At 41.4% G+C, this 19,648-nt stretch overlaps 1 protein-coding gene across 1 annotated transcript in view; it reads left to right on the top strand.

Annotated features, from left to right (window-relative positions):
• DGKB (diacylglycerol kinase beta) overlaps positions 1–19,648 on the top strand; it is an 876,561-nt gene that overhangs the window by 365,682 nt on the left and 491,231 nt on the right. The window contains exons 16-17 of the mRNA XM_030201293.1: positions 1,876–1,961; positions 10,467–10,556. Coding sequence (XP_030057153.1) covers positions 1,876–1,961; positions 10,467–10,556 — 176 coding nt within the window. The remainder of the gene's footprint in view (positions 1–1,875; positions 1,962–10,466; positions 10,557–19,648) is intronic.

The following is a 19,648-nucleotide window of genomic DNA, read 5'->3' as shown; positions in this document are numbered from 1 at the left end:
TGGCTATTGGATTTTGGGGTATGCTGCTAAACTATTCATGATTTCATTATTCTCCAAAGTAACTGGAGTATGAGCTGATGTGAAGACAGAGGTACTACTTGTTCCACCTCCCCCGTTTTGGGCAATAGGCAGGGGCAGCCCTATAATGAGGCCAACTGAGGCAGAGACCTCATGCGGCACTTCAGAGAGAGTGGCATCAGAAAGCCCCCTCCCCCATAGGCTGCCCAACATCTTTGCCTCCCTCTCCCAAAACCCTCCCACGGTTTACCTCCGTTTGCTCTGCAGAAGTTGCCAGGCTGCAGCAGCGATTCAAATTTGTTGCTTGCTGCTGGGTTCCGAGTCTTCTCTCTAGTCCTGTTTCCTCAGGGGCAGGATGTGGTAGAGAGAAGATTCAGAGGCTGGTGGCAGGCAGCAAATGTGAATCACTGCTGCAGTCTGGCAACCTCTGCAAAGAAAGAAAGGAGGGGGAAGATGTTGGACTACCTGTGGATGGGGGTGGGGGTGGTAATGTGCATAAAAAGATGCTGGACTGATTGCAGGTGAGGAGGAAGATGAAATGTTCTGGTCCGGGGGGGATGCAAAAAGGAAAGATGCTGGATCTTGGATGCATGGGGAGGAATGGAAGACGAGAAGTTAGAATGGTGGGGGGGGGGGGGGGGGGGGGGGAGGTAGAGGGAGAAAAAGGGAGACATGTTGGCCTCAGGGTCAGAGGAGAGGGAGGAAGAGATGGTGGACCAAAAGAGACAGGAAGGGAGAGATGTTTGGATGGGAGTGGGGTTGGTGGGGAGAGGTGCATAAGTTGCATACTAGGACAGACCGAAGGTCCATCTAGCCCAGTATGCTATTTCCAACAGTGGCCAATCCAGGTCACAAGTACCTGGCAAGATCCCAGAACAGTAAAACAGATTTTATGCTGCTTATCCTAGGAATAAGCAATGGATTTCCCAAATCCCATCTTAATAATGGCTTATGGATTTTTCTTTCAAGAAATGCTGGACAGCAGGAGGTAGGAAGGGAAACCAGAACGAAATATGTTGGGGAAGAGGGTTAGAGGAGAAGGAGGGTGGAATGCTGGACAACAGGAGGCAGGAAGGGAAGTGAGAAGGAAGGATATTTGAATGAGGGGTTGGAGGGGAAGGAGGGATGGAGAGGAGCTAGACAACAGGAGTCAGGAAGGGAAACAAAAAGGGGGGTTGCTTGAGGAAGAAATGCTGGACAACAGGAGGCAGGAATGGAATCCAGAGAGAAAGGTGTTTGGGGAAGGGAAAGGAGGGGAGGGGAGATGTTGGACAACAGGAGGCAGGAAGGGAAGCCATATGGAGGAATGTTTGGAGGGGAAGGAGGGGGAGATGCTGGATAACAGCCCGTAAGGGAAGCAAGAGGGCAAGATGTTTGAATCAAGATGAGGGGGAGGAAGGGAATGGGGCTACCTGATTAACTTAGGTCAGAAAAAAGATTGTCCTAACTTAACTATGTAACTGTCCTGAGTTCCACTGTTGAAATTCAGTGGTGCCTGTATAACTTCAGGTGGTCACCCTAGACCTGGATATTCGGTGCCAGTAGCAGAATATGGCCGAGAACTGCACATCAAAGTCTAAATCAGCCCATGGCAGTCAGCATTTAAAAAAAATACACTGATTACTATGGGCTGAACATTGACCAACACTTTTCTGAAAGTATCATTTTTTTTCTTTAAGTTTTGTTTAATCCTTGATGGGCAAGTACCTTAAGAGAAATGGTTAAAATGGCTAATGCTTACCTTATCTGTTTAACTTACAAAATAATTTACTCAATTTTAACCTCCTAAACAAAAATAACTTCCAAAACATTAAAGTTGCAATTTTAAAGTTAAATGTAAATTGTCTTTTTTTCCAGGCTGAATTTTTCCGAGATGGTTCCAGACTTCAGAGTTCTTGCATGTGGAGGAGATGGAACTGTGGGTTGGATTTTGGACTGTATAGGTAATACTGTTCACTCAAAAGGGCTTTATTAACTCCCATTTTCTAATTTCATGACAAGATATTTGTGACTGTCTCTGGGAAAAGGTGACTAAAATAGAAGATTCAAAATGTTCAGAATGGCTTATTTTTCATGTCACGGTCCATAAGCAGTCTGCAAAAGTTACATGTTTGAATTTCTGTAACTTTATTATTACAGGGATGGGATTTGGACTGTTGTATTACAAATTGTTTGCTCAAACAGAACTCATTAGGACCTAACTTTTTTTTCTGGTGACTTCAGTCACCTTTTCTTAGAATGATCACATTAAAAAAAAAAAAATTACTGCAGAGCTAAATTTACCAAAAGGTGCTACGGTATTACTGTGGACTAACACACATTAGCATATGCTGTGTCCCTTGTGAAGGGCAATTTTATAGCAGTGTGTGTATATAGGGGCCTATTTTATACGGGAAATAGGTGCATACTTTGCTTTATAGAATATTGGCTTAACTGGGCATATATGCAACTATGCAGTTAGGCGCAAGTGCTTATGCTAGCCATAGAGACGTGTTGTGCCTAAAGATGGATATACGTGCATTATGGGGTGAATTCTATAAATCGTGCGGAAAAAAATTGGTGCTGAAAAAACCCCCACTTAAGCACTATTCTATAAGCCAAGCCTAGTTAGACGTGGTTTATAGAATAGCACTTAGGTTCCTGGGGTTGTGCATAAATTTAGGCGCATCCATTTGCACCAATGAAAATGTGTTGCAAATGCCCCTGCCTAAATTTACATGCAGAACCCCCCCGTATTCTTAATTGAGCACATAATCCAAAACCATTCCCATGATCTGCCTCGAACTACCTATGACCATCCAATTTCTGTGCCCCCTTTTTCAGGACAATGTGGAATTTAGGCACAGATTATGTGCCTAAATTTACATGCATACATCTTAATTAATTCCCATTAGCACCAGCAATTGCTTATTAAAAAGCCAATTCACCCTAATTGGCTCATTCAATTAAATTGCTTTGGCAAATTGTGGCTCGCCCAAATTTACGTGCACAATTTGTGGCAACTTTTATAGAATTGGGGGGTACAGTGGTGGAAATAAGTATTTGATCCCTTGCTGATTTTGTAAGTTTGCCCACTGACAAAGACATGAGCAGCCCATAATTGAAGGGTAGGTTATTGGTAACAGTGAGAGATAGCACATCACAAATTAAATCCGGAAAATCACATTGTGGAAAGTATATGAATTTATTTGCATTCTGCAGAGGGAAATAAGTATTTGATCCCCCACCAACCAGTAAGAGATCTGGCCCCTACAGACCAGGTAGATGCTCCAAATCACTCGTTACCTGCATGACAGACAGCTGTCGGCAATGGTCACCTGTATGAAAGACACCTGTCCACAGACTCAGTGAATCAGTCAGACTCTAACCTCTACAAAATGGCCAAGAGCAAGGAGCTGTCTAAGGATGTCAGGGACAAGATCATACACCTGCACAAGGCTGGAATGGGCTACAAAACAATCAGTAAGACGCTGGGCGAGAAGGAGACAACTGTTGGTGCCATAGTAAGAAATGGAAGAAGTACAAAATGACTGTCAATCGACAAAGATCTGGGGCTCCACGCAAAATCTCACCTCGTGGGGTATCCTTGATCATGAGGAAGGTTAGAAATCAGCCTACAACTACAAGGGGGGAACTTGTCAATGATCTCAAGGCAGCTGGGACCACTGTCACCACGAAAACCATTGGTAACACATTACGACATAACGGATTGCAATCCTGCAGTGCCCGCAAGGTCCCCCTGCTCCGGAAGGCACATGTGACGGCCCGTCTGAAGTTTGCCAGTGAACACCTGGATGATGCCGAGAGTGATTGGGAGAAGGTGCTGTGGTCAGATGAGACAAAAATTGAGCTCTTTGGCATGAACTCACTCGCCGTGTTTGGAGGAAGAGAAATGCTGCCTATGACCCAAAGAACACCGTCCCCACTGTCAAGCATGGAGGTGGAAATGTTATGTTTTGGGGGGTGTTTCTCTGCTAAGGGCACAGGACTACTTCACCGCATCAATGGGAGAATGGATGGGGCCATGTACCGTACAATTCTGAGTGACAACCTCCTTCCCTCCGCCAGGGCCTTAAAAATGGGTCGTGGCTGGGTCTTCCAGCACGACAATGACCCAAACATACAGCCAAGGCAACAAAGGAGTGGCTCAGGAAGAAGCACATTAGGGTCATGGAGTGGCCTAGCCAGTCACCAGACCTTAATCCCATTGAAAACTTATGGAGGGGCTGAAGCTGCGAGTTGCCAAGCGACAGCCCAGAACTCTTAATGATTTAGAGATGATCTGCAAAGAGGAGTGGACCAAAATTCCTCCTGACATGTGTGCAAACCTCATCATCAACTACAGAAGACGTCTGACCGCTGTGCTTGCCAACAAGGGTTTGCCACCAAGTATTAGGTCTTGTTTGCCAGAGGGATTAAATACTTATTTCCCTCTGCAGAATGCAAATAAATTCATATACTTTCCACAATGTGATTTTCCGGATTTAATTTGTGATGTGCTATCTCTCACTGTTACCAATAACCTACCCTTCAATTATGGGCTGCTCATGTCTTTGTCAGTGGGCAAACTTACAAAATCAGCAAGGGATCAAATACTTATTTCCACCACTGTATATGTATTTAGCTGATCCCATATATATCTAAGAAAATATGCATATTTTTCAATGGGAATTTGAGTAGTTTTTTGGGATATACATGCATATGGGATACTATAAGTTACACACCTATGAGTCCTAATCAGACTCTACTTATACATATGTCTATACGTAAAGTATGTAGGTTTATTAAACATTTCGATATACCACCTTTCCTACACAGTATAATAAGGTGGTTTACAATCAAACATTAAAAACAATATAAAACAGAAAAGAACTATGTAAGATGTTTGCATATTTACAGGTTCCATTATATCCCAAGGATTATTCTAGAATCTAGACAAATGGATTGTGACCATCTGCCAGCAGGTGGAGGTACAGAACTCTAATGAGTTGTTCCTCTTAAGCTCCTATGCTTATCAACCAAGCCAGTATTCTTTATTTCCAGCATGCGAGATAGCAGCTCCTGTGCATTGCGGTAACTTTTGTAAGGCTTCCTGTCCTGCTTGCAGGTTCAGTTGAGGTTGGGGTTGAGAATATCCTGTACCTCAGGTATAAACCTGCTCCCCCCAGTTGCCACTTTCTACCTCTTTTTCTCAGTCTTCCTTTCTCTTTTACTCCTGCCTGTATCTAAAAAAAAGCAGCCTCTGTGGTTCTTTTTGAGAGTGCTTATGCTGTGGGAAGCTTGTGGGGCTTCAGTGCCTTTGAGGTCACGAGACTGGCTGTTTTCTGTGAGTGTATTTATTCTCTATCTCTGAGCCTATTAAGTTTTCTGCACACTGCAGGGGTAACTCTGCTACCAGTTCCTGCATGCTTTGCTTTACTTCTGTGGACATGCCGCTTTTGTCTAATTTGGCCGTCAGTACTCTGTCTCTGTGAGTTCAGTCCAGCCCCACTCCAATGACAGTTTTGGCGGGCACAGCACCAACAGCTCCTGCACTCCGCAAGTCTTTGGCGGCTATTATGTCAGCAGGTTCCTCGCCCGCTACTGTATCCTGGGATGTTGGTTTTGCAAGGGTAGAAGTCTCTGCTGTACCCTGCTGTTTTCGCCTGAATTTGTTCTTTTATTACTTCAGGCCTTTTTATTAAAGTGAACTCATGCGGCCTCAGCTTGTTCCCCTCACATTGCTTTTGAGGAGCAGCTTCCTAAGAAACGAAAACATTCCGTTTTGCAGGATTTGGAGAATATTCCTCCTTGGGACTCAGAGGAGGTTTATGTTTGTGTTTTGACTGTACTAGTTCTCTTGATTGCCCTGACATGGACATTTCAGAGGCAGACAGGGGTGATGATACTACTGTACCTAAGCTGTTTTTGAGAGCAGAGTTACTTCTGTTGATCACAAAATCTATGGAGGCTTTAAACATTTCGGAAGATTTAAACATAAACATTTCTTCCCCCTCCGTTTCTCAGGTGTGAAGAGATGACCTGTATCTTTCCATGTTCATGAGGCTATGCAGGAGCTTATTGCAGCTCAGTGGGAGACCCCTGATACTAACCTCTGGCTGGCTTGCATTATGTACAAATTATATCCCCTTCTGCTGTCTGAGTTAGAGCAGTTTACTCTGCCTAAGGTGGATGCCTTTATTATGTTGGTTACTAAATGTACCACTATCCTTGTTGAAGGCGGCACTGCATTCAAGGATATGCATGACTGCAAGCTTGGGGCTTCCTTGAAGCTTGCTTTTCAACTAGCTGCGTTAAATTCTCAGGCAACAATTTCTTCTTCTTTTGTAGTCAGGGCTGCTTTATCGTGGATTCAACAATTGTCTATGTTGGAATCGTCTCCAGAATTTCTCCTTACCCTAGAAAATGAGGTTGTTCTGTTTTTTCAGACATTCTTTATGATATTCTCCGAGCATCAGCTAAGGGTATGGCCTGGGACGTTTCGACATGATGCTGGCTATGGTTGAGGCATTGGGCCACTGATGTGGCATCCAAATATCATCTGGCGAAAATGCCATTTCGGGGGAAACTACTCTCTTTTGTGCAGATTTGGAAACGATTGTTAAAGACCTGGGAGATTGCAAAGTCCAGCAGTTACCTCTCTGGGAGGCTAAGTCTCATTTTTGAAAATGCAGAAGTATAGACCAGGAAAAGCTAGTAGTTCTGCTTAAAAACCTCACTTTCCCCAGACTCAAGGAGGCAAGAAGCCCTTTTCAGCTACCTCAAGAACCTTTCCCTCTTTGCAACTCTTGCAATGATGAGGTCAAGGTTCACTCCTTGCATGTAGACATAGGTGGGCATCTTTCCTGCTTTCACAAGGAGTGGACCACCATTACTGCAGACCAATGTGCCCTCTATATCATTTTCCATGGCTACAAGCTAGAATTTTCAAAGCTACTCGCAGATCTTTTTATGCTGTCCTCTTGTGGCAGCTCTGCAAAGAGCTGGCAGTGCTAACTATTAGCCTCCTTTAAGGCAACTAGGGGCCATTCAAACCTGTTCCTCCGGCAGAGAGGGGCACGGGTCGATATTCCATCTATTTTGTCGTCCCAAAGAAAGAAGACTCTTTTCGCCTGGTTCTGGATCTCAGAGGGATGAACAGATTTCTCAGAGTGTTGCATTTCTGCATGGAGACTCTTCGTTCTGTCATAGCCTCAGTTCAGCCAGCCAAGTATCTCACCTCACCGGACCTCAAGGAGGCTTATTTTCATACCCCAATTTGGCTTTCTCACATGAAATGTTTCTAGTTTGCGATCCTGGGAGATCATTTTCAATACAAGGCCATACCTTTTGGCCTTACCACTGCACCTCGTACATTTTCAAAAGTTATGGTGGTGGTGGCAGCCTTTCTTCACCAGCAGGGGATCCAGGTACATCCTTACCTGGATGATTGGCTAATTCGGGTACCGCCTTATCAAGAGAGCCTTCGCAGTACACAGACAGTCCTGTCTTTTCTTTCTACACTGGGTTGGGTAGTGAGTTACAGCAAGTGTCATCTCACCCCCCACTCAGACCCTGGAGTTTCTGTGAGTGTGCTTCAATACCCAAGCAGGGAAGGTTTTCCCTGCCTTTCAGCATTGACAGCTCAAGCTAAAACAGCAAATTCTCAGGCTTCTCTCTCTTCCCTGCCCATGGGCGTGGGGATTATGCTGAGGTTCTCGGTTCTATGGTGGCAACTTTGGATGTTCTGCCTTGGGCGAAGTTCCACATGTTGCCCCTACAGTTGTCCCTGTTGAGTCTGTAGTCTCCGGTCTTGGGGGCTTATGTCCAGCTGGTGCTGTGGACACATCAAGCCAGAGTCTGACTTGGTGGCTTCTTCCTGCGCACACTCAGGTGGGGTTGCCCTTCCAGACTCCAAGTTGGTGTGTTCGTACCTCCGATGCCAGCCTCTTCAGATGGGAACCTATTATCTCCACCACCCTGCATAGGGCCACTGGTTGAGAGTGGAGGATTCCTGCCCTTCTGTGATGGTTTCAGTTTTTCTGGATTCTGGTGTTTGTATTATTCTGGTTCCGTTATTTTTAAGGCATGAGTTTTACTCTTTATTTCATAGTTCTTTTTCTATCTAGAGGCTAGAGGTTTTTCTCTGGAAGTCACTCTCTTTCACTGCTTTGTTATCAGATACTGGCTTGGTTGCTAAGCACAGGAGCTTATGAGGCACAACTCAGAGTTCTCTGTCTCTACCTGTTCGAGTTCAATGTGGCTTACAAAGAATAATGCATAAGAAAATAATTTGTTGTAAGAACCCAATTTTACAATACAGTATCATAAACATACTGGGATAGCTACGGATGTTTAAGATTTAGAAAATCTATTATGAATGAGAAATTGTACATGAAGCAAAGAGAAAGTTAATGGTAAATAGAGTAATAACCAATTCAGGTAATAGTTAGTTGTTTGAGATATGGTAAGTGTGTGCTAGAGCTTACCGCAGCTTAGTGAAAGGACCCTTATGTTAAGCCATGAGATTTCCAGCAAACCTACTAGTGACACAAAACATTATCTACATTCTGAGAAGTGCAGTTTACTATCTGAGAAAGCTTCAGCAGTCTAACCTGCTTTTTGATGTCTCAGCTCTGATCTACCCTTGAGCAAGTGATAGGGCTTCAAACCCTGATGGTGCCCTTCTTCCCCAGCTCTGAGCAGGTGACTGAATTTGTCAGCCAGTGCTATCTCATGCCTTGGAGTAAGAGGGGCAGGATCACCTGGATATCTCTCTTGTTCCCTACAGACTTTGGCCATCATCGGATAAAGTAGATGAGGGTAGATGATGGAATGTAGGACTCTGGAGCTCCAGCTTCCTACTTCCTAGGAAGGGGCAGATTTTGACACCTGGTTCTCCATTTCTTTGGAGAGGTTCATGAGACATAGTGATAGCAGGCCTTTTAGTCATTGGGTGGGTTTGGGATTGCTTTTCCATGATTAATAAAGCAGATGCGTTACTAGCACCAGTAATTAGATGCTTTTGACAAGGCAAAAAAGAAAAGCGTAAAACCTCTACAAAGTCACAAAAAGGTCCAAAGAAAACAGCGGAGGTGATCCATTAACTGCTTTTGATACAGCAGTCACTAAAGGCTATCCATAAGTGAAAAACACATTTAAATACACTGCAACAATGTTAATTTTGAATTAGATTTAATAATAGCATTCTTAGGAGCACTTTTACCAAGCTGCGGTAAAAGGGGTCCTGTGGTGGTGTTGGTGTGTTGATTTGCCTTATGCCGAGGCCCCTTTTACTACAACGTTTAAAAAAAAAAAAAGGAAATGATTGTGTGATAAGTACAAACTTGCTGCATGGCCATTTCCTGGGGGAGCCCTTATCTGCGCTAACCCAGCGATAAAAATAAAACATTTTTCTAGTCGTGCCGGAAATGACATTTTGCGGAGGCAGCACTACTGCCAGCTTCTGCGGTGGGCTGGTGGTAGCACCAATGCCGTGGTAGCTCTACCACAACTGGCTGGCGGTACTGCTGGATTGGCGTGCACCAGTTCCGCAGTAGCTTTACCGCAGAATTTTAAAAGGGCCCCTTAATGAGGTGTTCTAGTAGCTGCATTAGTCCTGGATAACTGGAATTATTTCCTGGCTGTAATATTGGACCAGCATAAGATTAATACAAACATTATCATGTCTACAAGCTTTTGAAACCAAATAGGTCCCGACTTCAGAATTATTATTTTATTGTGATACATAATACAAAACTATTATTAAAACATCTGAAATCCAATTTTGCACAGTGCATCCAGATAGGAATTGAGATGTCCAAGTTGGGACATTCATAATTCTATGATTATTTTATAAAAGGATCTGAAGAATATGGAGACTTCTGTAAAATACTTATAAGTACATCAGGAATACACGAGTATCTGTTGGCATGCCTGGCAGTTGAGGGTGGGGGGGGGGGGGGGAGATATTTTTAGCCTCCCCGGGGAACACCTGCGGTCCAATTATAACTACTTTTATACTCATATTTTATGTTTAGGGGAGGGGGGCCTCAAGGAGATTTTGTAGTTATTTAAGGGTATTGAGTAGGTCTGAAGTAATATGAGGGCAAGATTAGGTGGATTATTTTTGTTATTCAGTGTTTTTGCTGTGTTGCATTTTTGAGATATGGTTTAGTAGCTTTTTCCTTCCCTAGTGACAGCAGAGCTGGTATGAGTTCTTTCTAAATTATTAATGTAGGTAATCTCTTTTATTGATTCATTGTACTTTCCTGATGTATTTCATAATTATTATATATCTGATTGTATTATTTGTTTGTTGTAAATCACTTTGGTTTGGAATTACATGGAAAGAAGGAGCTATATAAGTGTAATATATCATAAAATGTTGACTGTTGAGATAAATTTTAGTGATGATTCTTTATTCTTGTTATTTAAAAATATATCTTTTTTTTCTTCTTTATCCATAGACAAAGCAAATCTGCCACAACATCCTGCAGTTGCTGTTCTTCCTCTTGGGACTGGCAATGATTTGGCAAGATGCTTGAGATGGGGAGGAGGTAAAAATCACTAAAATATAATTTTTTATGTTAAAATTACTATCAGCACCATAACATACAATTGCACACTTAAGGGAAAATTCTGTAACCCAATAATCTCACATTTACATGCATGTAAATGTTTAGAATATGTGTGTGTATGCTGGCACAGCACCTAAGTACTATTTTGCACATAGCATGTATTTGCAAGAGAGCGTAGACAGGGGTGGAGCGGGGGCAGAACATAGGCAGTGTTCCCATATATACGTGTGACTTACGGAATGCTGTAAGTTATGCATGTCTCTGCTTCAGTTAGGCATGTTGCTAACAGATTAAGCGTACTAATCAATCAAAGGAATTATATTGAGTTGTCCTCATGCACTCTTAATATCATCTTTAAGTTGCTATGATTTTGCTGTAGGTTTTTCACAGAAAATGGCCAATATTGTTTGCAATTTGATCACAATTCTTTACCATTGGAAGTAGCCTCTATTCTACCTACTGAGTCCTTATTATGTAAATTTCAACCTGTTTCCGCAGAGCAAATTTCTCACATATTCACCAATGTGAGTAATTCTTTTTGTATGCTTGATAATTTTGGTGAAAGTTTTGCTGATATAGTGAACAAGTCCTTGCCATATGGTATTGCACCCGATTGTTTGAAGAAAGCTATTTTTAGACCTCTTCTGAAGAATCAGTCATTATAGTCTGACCAAGTAGAGAACTATAGACCAGTTTCTTTATTGCCATTTCTGGCAAAAGTCCTAGATAAAGTGGTTTATGATAAATTAGTAGACTTTCTAAAGATTAATGATTTTCTGGGGTTTCTGTAAATTGCATAAGTCTTTGTTGTTATCATTTGTTGATATGATTAGAGATGGGTTTGACCATGATTGATTTTTTTCTGGTGACTCTAGACATTTCAGCTGCATTCAACACTGTAAGTCATTCTATCCGGGTGAAGTGGCTGCAGTTGATCGGGATTGCAGGAACTGCACTGCAATGGTTTTCATCATTTTTGTCCGATCAAAAATTTAGTGTGATAGTAAATCAAGGCAGATCTGAATTTTTTTGCTTGTAACACTGGAGTTCCTCAAGGATCCATACTCTCGGCAGTGGTGTTTAACATTTTTTTTGCTCCCATTGTGACTGTTAAGAAGCTTAGATGTTTCTTTTAGAATTTACATAGACAATATTCAATTCTTGCTGAGGATATAAGTGCATAAGTACATAAGCACCGTCATACTGGGAAAAGACCAAGGGTCCATCAAGCCCAGCATCCTGTCTCCGACAGTGGCCAATCTGGGCTGCAAGAACCCGGCACCCCCCCCCCCCCCCCCCCCCCCCCCAAAAAAAAAAAAAAAAATGTTCAATGGACTTTTCCCTCAGGAATCTGTCCAAACCCCCTTTAAATTCCGTAAGGCCAGCTGCTGTCACTACATTTCTCCGGCAACGAGTTCCAGAGTCTAACTACACGCTGAGTAAAGAAAAACTTTATTCTATTTGTTTTAAATCTACCATATTCTAGCTTCATCTTGTGTCCCCTGGTTTTAATAATAATCTTTAATAAGATGTTGGAATATTTACATCTATGTTTATTATTAATGGCGTAAGGGAAACAAACTAAAAATGAATATGCAGAAGATTCACATTTTGCTATTATCTAGTCATCTTAGTTCAGACATACCTGCTTTCTTTGCCATTGATGATATAAAAATCGAGATTGTTTCTAAAATGCGTAACCTTGATGCAGTTCTTGATACTTTATTCATGAAGCATCAGGTAGCTAAACTCATCAGCATGGTGTTTTCTAAATTGCGTCTTGTAAGATCTTTTTGTTCCATCTATTTTCAGAATGTGGTACAGACCTTGATTTTCCCATGCTTTGATTATTACAATGGTCTCTTGCTTGGACTTTCAAGACATTTTTTGAAAGTCAAGGCTGCGAAAGAGGGGTTGCCTCCTGAGTTTAAAATTGCCTGTTTTGTCTCCATCAGTTGATTTCTTCCATACTTGCATTTTGTCTACATCTTTATCAACCAGTTAGGACGTTTTGTTCCAGCAGTCAGGACCTTCTTGAAGTCCCTTCCTTTCATCATGTTAAACTTGAAAGTAATAGAAGATCTATGTCTATGTAGGACCAAGAATTTCCAGTCACCTAGGTCAGCTGCTCCAATGCTGTTTTAGGGTTCACCTCTTGACATCTGGTGTTTTGGGCACTATATCTGACTTTGCACTATCCATCTATAAGAGAGAACATGGCGGGAGCCAAGAATGGAAAAATCGACACTTTATTTCCACCCACTGTGGGCAGTAAATGCCCTAAACAAGACCTGCTGACTCCTAATAAGATGGCGACGCTAAGAGAGATATCTGATAGTTCCCTTGCTATTACAGATTTGAAGGAAGACATAGAGGGGCATAATCGAATGAGGCGCCCAAGTTTTCCTAGGGCCTTCTTCGCAGGACAGCTCCGCGAAGGGGCGGGGAAACCTGTATTATCGGAACAAGATGGGTGTCCATCTTTCCTTTCATTAATACGGTCGGGGATGCCCAAATCAGCAAATTTAGGTCGACCTTAGAGATGGTCGTCCCCAGGACTTGGTAATTTCTGATTTTCAGCAATAATGGAAAGCGAGGACACCCATCTCAGAAACGACCAAATCCAAACCATTTGGTCGTGGGAGGAGTACAGGTCTTTTTCTGCCGTCACCTACTATGTTACTATGTATGTTACTATGAGGCTTATTTTCAAAGCACTTAGCCTCCCAAAGTTCCATAGAAACATATGGAACTTAGCCTCCCAAAGTGCTTTGAAAATATGCCTCTATGTATCTCTTGTTCTTTTATTCTTTTTATTTTATACTATGGGTGGTCTAAAAAATTTATCTTTGAATGTCAGTAGAATCAAGCATCCTTTCAAACGTAAAATTTCTTCCTCCTTTGTCTCAGTCTAGGTGGAATGAATCATATAGTATTATTCTATCCAAACAAGCTGATGAGGAAGAGATTATAATAGCCTTAAAAGAGCTCCCTTCTGGCAAATATTCTGGTCAAGATGGAGTCCCACTGGAATTTTATAAACTTTTTAAAATCCACGTTGATACCTCATTTTAAAACCTTATTTAATTATCTATTGCCTGAACAGTCACCAAAGGATGTTTCTTAGATGCCATAATAGCAGTACTTCCAAATCCTAACAGATACATCCAACCAGTACAAAATAGGCCTACCTCCCTACTCAATACAGATTATAAAACTTATGTGAAAATCCTTATAAACTGAATTAAGAAAACTATAGATAGAATTATATCACCCCACCAAGTTGGTTTTATTCCTGGGAGGCTAATCACAGACAATTCCAGTTTATTCTTCCATCTTTCAGAGATAGCCAAAACCAGAGACCACACTGTCGTCACGCTCTTGCTTGATGCCAAGAAAGCCTTTCACAGGGTGGAATGGTAATATCTCTTCAACATTGTGAAATTGGTTTGGAGCTCAAACAGATTTTGTTGAAAAAGTCAAAGTTCTGTATACAAATGTCACAGCTCGAATCTTATCCAACAATCATCTTTCGGAGTTCATACACTTACATAGGGGCACTAGACTGGTTTGCCCCCTATTCCCCTATCTATTCAATATAGCGTTAGAACCCCTGATCTTAGCCATTACCACTAATAACTGCAGTAACTGAATTGTCTTACAATTCTAATACTTACAAGTTTATGGCATAAGTAGATGCCATCTTGCTTTGTATTTCCAACCTGACATCATTCCTCCCTCAACTCATCCCTAATAAATACTTTCTCCTCCTTCTCAGGCTATAAAATTAACCAGTCAAAAACAGAAGTCCTCCCTATAAATGTTCACGCCATATCAAATATGGTTCGGCCATATAATTTAGTTTGAACCCCCACCAAACTTAAATACCTAGGTATATAACTCTTCCACACTTTACCTGAAACTATCCAACACAATGGAGACAAAATTCTTCACTCCCTCAAATAATTATTATCCTCATGGCACCCACTTGTGTCACTTGTCACGGTGGGGCAGGCTAGAAACTCTCAAAATGATGGTTTTCCCCTTAAATCAACTACATATTAAGCACTATACCTATATTATTCCCCAAAGCTTTTACACAGATAGAAAAACAGCTAGTCTTCTTTCTTTGGAATTCGAAACCTCTTAAAATCTCTCTTCTCAAACTTAAAGCCCCTAAAGATAAATTTGGAGAACTCTTTCCTGACTTCCTATTATATTATAAATCATTTGTAGCTCAACAAGGTTGTCAATGGCTCCATACAAATTCAAACCATACCCCATTATGACTTCAAATAGAGCGCTGCATTCTCTACCCAATTCCCAATCATTTCTTAATTTCTGTAGCATTAACACGTTTGCAAAAAGGTAATCCAATTCTTTTCAGCATTCAAACCTGTTTAATAGATAACTTGCTTGATCATCCTACCTTTAATACAACGCAAGTGTCACTGTGGCATAATTCTAAGATTAAAATAAACAAAAGCCAGTGCTTTTGGAAACTATGGTCAGTAAGAGGTATATAGACACTCCAGGACCTGTGTTAGCAATAGTACCAAACTCCTTTCTTACCAGCAGCTACAAGATAAATACTCCCTACCTTCAACACAATGTTTTAAATGCCTGCAACTCACACATGCTATTCATGCTACTAAGTCTGTATATGCTACTGGACCTGTGTAATCCTCTATAAACAAGACCGCTCGGTTATTACTCTCCGATGGACATGTAGCGTCAACTATTTATAAATTAACTAGCTGTTAAGCCCGTAACAACGGGCTAGTTTTTTGTTTTGCTATGGCCTCCCCCCCCCCCCCCGCCCCGTCCACCAACCCTGCTCTCTCCCCTGCCCTCCCCCAGCGTCTGTTTCCCTCAGTTCTGCCCCCTCCTTTCCTCCCTGCTCCCTCCTCCTCCGATTTCCGTGCCCATGTCCAAGCCCTCCTCCCTATTGGGCTGTACTGCTGGTGGAGGCAGGACTTGGACTTCTACACTCTCAACATTCCGACTCTACTGCGCATTTGCAGGTGAGTCGGTCACTTGCCGTTTATATGTTTGATGTTGGCAAGCCATTACAAATTGTCTTCTGTAATAAGATCATCTTGGAAGTCTGATGCTTGTTATACTGTACCTAAACCTGACCACGACAAGATATGGCTTACTCTCGTACATCCTCTACCTGCCGCCAATTTCTTGCAATTCATGGTGTTTTTCTATCATACAGCTTTATGGATGCCAAGAAAGTTACACATCACTGGACTATCCGATACTAACACATATTGGCATTGTAATTCCCAAATTTAAACCTTACTCCATATGCTATATGAATATCCACACTTTTATCCATTTTAGACTGAAATATGGACCACCATATGCAAGATTCACAGCCTTACAGCTACGATCTATCCTCAAATTATTATATTCTAATGTACTGTCACATGGAGGAGCATTTTTGATATGACATCTGGATAGTAAAGAAGTTCATTTTCAAAAAAAGTTCATTTTCAAAAAAAGAAAAATGTCTATCTTTTTTTTTTTTTTAAATACTGTTTAGAATAAGGTTTTGTAATTTGAACATTTTGATTTTTGGTCCATTTTTGAAAAAAAAAAAAAAAAAAAGTCCAAGTGCAAAACGTGCAAACTCAAGCCATTAGGATGTAGGAGGAACCAGCATTTTTACTACACTGATCCCCCTGGCATCCCAGGAAAGCATCCTAGGGGTCACTGCAGTGGACTTCATAAAATGCTCCCAGGTACACATCTCACCATTGCTCCCTTACCTTGTCTGCTGACCCCCCAAACCCACCCACCCCCAACTGTACACCACCATCATAGCCCTTATGGATGAAGGGGACACCTATATGTGGGTACAGTGGGTTCTGGTGAGCTTTGGAGGGCTCACAGTTTCCTCCACAAGTGTAACAGGTAGGGGGAGGTAGAAGCCTGGGTCCACCTATCTGCAGTGCACTGCACCACCACTAGACTACTCCAGGGACCTACATGCTATTCTAATGGATCCGAGTATAACATCTGAGCGTGGCATAGAGACTGGCAAGTAATGTTTTTAATCACATTTTGGGGGGATGGGAGGGGGTTAGCGACCACTGGGGGACTAAAGGGAGGCCATCCCTGATTCCCTCCAGTGGTCATGTGGTTATTTAGGTTATTTTTGTGCCTTATTCGTTATAAAAGCAGGTCTAGCTCAAAACGTCTTAGTTTTAGTCCTAGACGTTTTTGTTTTGTTCCATTATAGTTTTACCTGAGTCTGGGCATCTTTGTTAATGTATTTTTTCATACCTTGTTACATTACTGTTTTATACTTGTTTTTATCATATGTAACATTATATTATAACTTATGTTATTTTATAATAAAAAGCAATAAAATTTCATGCAAAAATAACTCCTTTAAATTGAAGATATATATATATATTTTTTTTACTTAGAAAGATGCTAAGCTATCTTGGTTAGGCAAAATCAAGTTGTTTGCTTTCCCTTAGATATTGTTTCTTTGTAACCAGTTGCCAATTAGTGTACCCACCTCCTTTTTTATTGCTATGAGAAAACTTTTCTCCTCTTTTATCTGGGGAAAAAAGACATTCAAGGATTAGTTATAAGGTTTTGATCTGTACCCAACTTAGGGGTCTTGAGGACACCTAGGTCCCTGTTTACTAAGGTGCGCTAGTATTTTTAGCACGTGCTTAAAACACTAGTGTGGCTTAGTAAACAGGGCCCCTAATTTGCAGTGGTATTATTAGACTGGCTCCTTGAAGTCTCTCTAATCATGGATTTTTCCCTAATCCAGATGAGAACAGTTAGTTGTACACCCTACTCCAATATGTACTTTACCCCTGAGTTATCCTCTCTCAAAGTATGGAGATCATCCCATTATTCCTACAATTTGTAGTAACTGGAGATATACATGTTTGTATTTATTGTTAATATCTCATAAATCTCCATATCTCTATCATTAGTACAATATATGGGAACAGAAGTGTGTAATCCAGTTCTGAGGAAAGATGGTTCTTTGACCATTTGACCTTTTTTTACTGCTGAACTTTTCAGCTGTGGAAGTTTTTAAGTCCAAGTTGTGTTTACTTTTTACTTTGTATCTTCAGCTCAGATTTTTTGCTTGTTCAAAGGAAGATAAGGATTTTTTAAACACACTCCTCTTTCCATGGAGCTATGCTTATTTCATATGTATGTATTTATTTATTTATTAAATTTCTACCCCGCATTTTCCTAAGAAAACTCAGGTTCAATGTGGCTAACATAACAAATTAAGAAGAAGTAATGTAATATAAGAAATGTATATTGAAACTCTATTTTTGTTAGTTATCTCCCTCCTTTTGGGTTTGCCTACTTACACCCAAAGATGGTCTGGTCTCACTGGTCTGTCTCTTACAGATATGGAATGGTTTCAGACATGGAAATATGTATCTATCTATTATTGCTCTGCTGATACATACATTGCACACAACTCAAAATAATGCACACTTCCACATATATCTCTCTTATGGGTCCTTTTACAAAGCCACGGTAAAAGGTGGCCTGCAGTAGTGTGGGCATGTCTTTTAGGTACGTTCTGGGCCATTTTTTACCACTGCTGGGAAAAAGGCTATTTTTTAATGGGCCAGGAATTAGGTCTGTGCTAATATTAAAACTAGTCCTCACCAATTTATGGCCTGAGCCTTTACCATCACCCATTGACCTAGTGGTAAGGGCTCATGCCCTACCCACGCAGTAACTATGCAGCACACGCCAACATGGGCGCACTGCCGGTTACCACTGGGAACGCTCCCCGCGGTAGAAAATAGAAAATTATTTTCTATCGTGGGATTCAGTGCACACAAAAATGGGAATTACTGCCGGGCAAACGAGCTACCCCAGCGGTAGTGCCGATTTTACACATGCTACCCACACGCTAGCCCTTCCTAAATGGGATCCATAAATGTTAGACCTTTGTTGGCATGAATGTGTCTTCAGAGATGATTTTCTACATATGTGGTGCCATTGTCCTCAGGTTCAGGGATTTTGTATAATTTTTAGAGATGGTCTGCAGAGTATTTGAAAAAAAAATGTTTTCAGCCCAAATTCTCCCATTAGGTTTGGGTGAGCGTGATGTTTTCTGTGAATCAAAGATGAAGTTATACTTTTGTCATTAGGAGATGATAGTGTAGAAATTAACCCCACCCCTCTTTCTACATCTATCTGTAGAGAAAGAGGAGTAGCTTAATGGTTAGTGCAGCGGCCTGAGAACCAGGAGAACAGGGTTCAATTCCCATTGCTGCTCCTTGTGATCTGGGCAAGTCACTTAACTATCCACTCCCCCAGGTACCAAAGTAAATACCTGTATATAATATGTAAACCACTGTGATTTTTAACCACAGAAAGGTGGTATATCAAATCCCACCCCCTTTCTCTTTCTTTCTACAGTTCTTCACTCAGTTTTATCTCCTAGGGGCCCTTTTATAAAGGCACATAAGAGCCTATGTGCATCCACCATATGCCAGATCAGCTTTATTTCCCAGTTACCGTGTGCCCCGGGCAGTAATTCTGAATTTGGCACGTGCCGAAAACACGTGGTAGAAAATATTTTCTACCGTGTGGCGCTTACCCGGTGGTCAATGGCAGTGGATGAACACTGCATGCCTACTGTGCAGGTAGTGCGTGAAACCTTAGTGCTAAGACAGTGGGTGGCGTTAAGATCTCAGGGCAAAAATGGATTCGTGCTGGTTTTTATTTTGCCACACATTCATTTTCTGGCCCCTTGAAAAAGGCTCTTTTCCAGGATGCGGCAAAAACTGGCCTGTTCCGTGCCCAGAAGACACGCTCGCACTGCCACAAGCCACTTTTTGCAATGGTTTAGTAAAAGTGCTCCTGAGTGATGGAAGTATAACTGCTTAATTGTACTATACAAAATGGGGCCTCGGGTAAATATTCTGATGATATTCTATCTCCAACATTTCATTCACTAATTTTAAGAATGTTCAAATAGTGAAACACTTTAAAGAAAATATATCACAAAAAGCAAAAAATAAATTATTTTTAATATTCTTTCACCAAGGTCTTTTTTT

The sequence above is a fragment of the Microcaecilia unicolor genome, chromosome 1 (genome assembly GCF_901765095.1).
Source record: "Microcaecilia unicolor chromosome 1, aMicUni1.1, whole genome shotgun sequence".
NCBI lineage: Eukaryota > Metazoa > Chordata > Amphibia > Gymnophiona > Siphonopidae > Microcaecilia > Microcaecilia unicolor.
The sequence above is the reverse complement of the archived record's forward strand: the minus strand, read 5'-3'. Positions and strand labels throughout refer to the sequence as shown.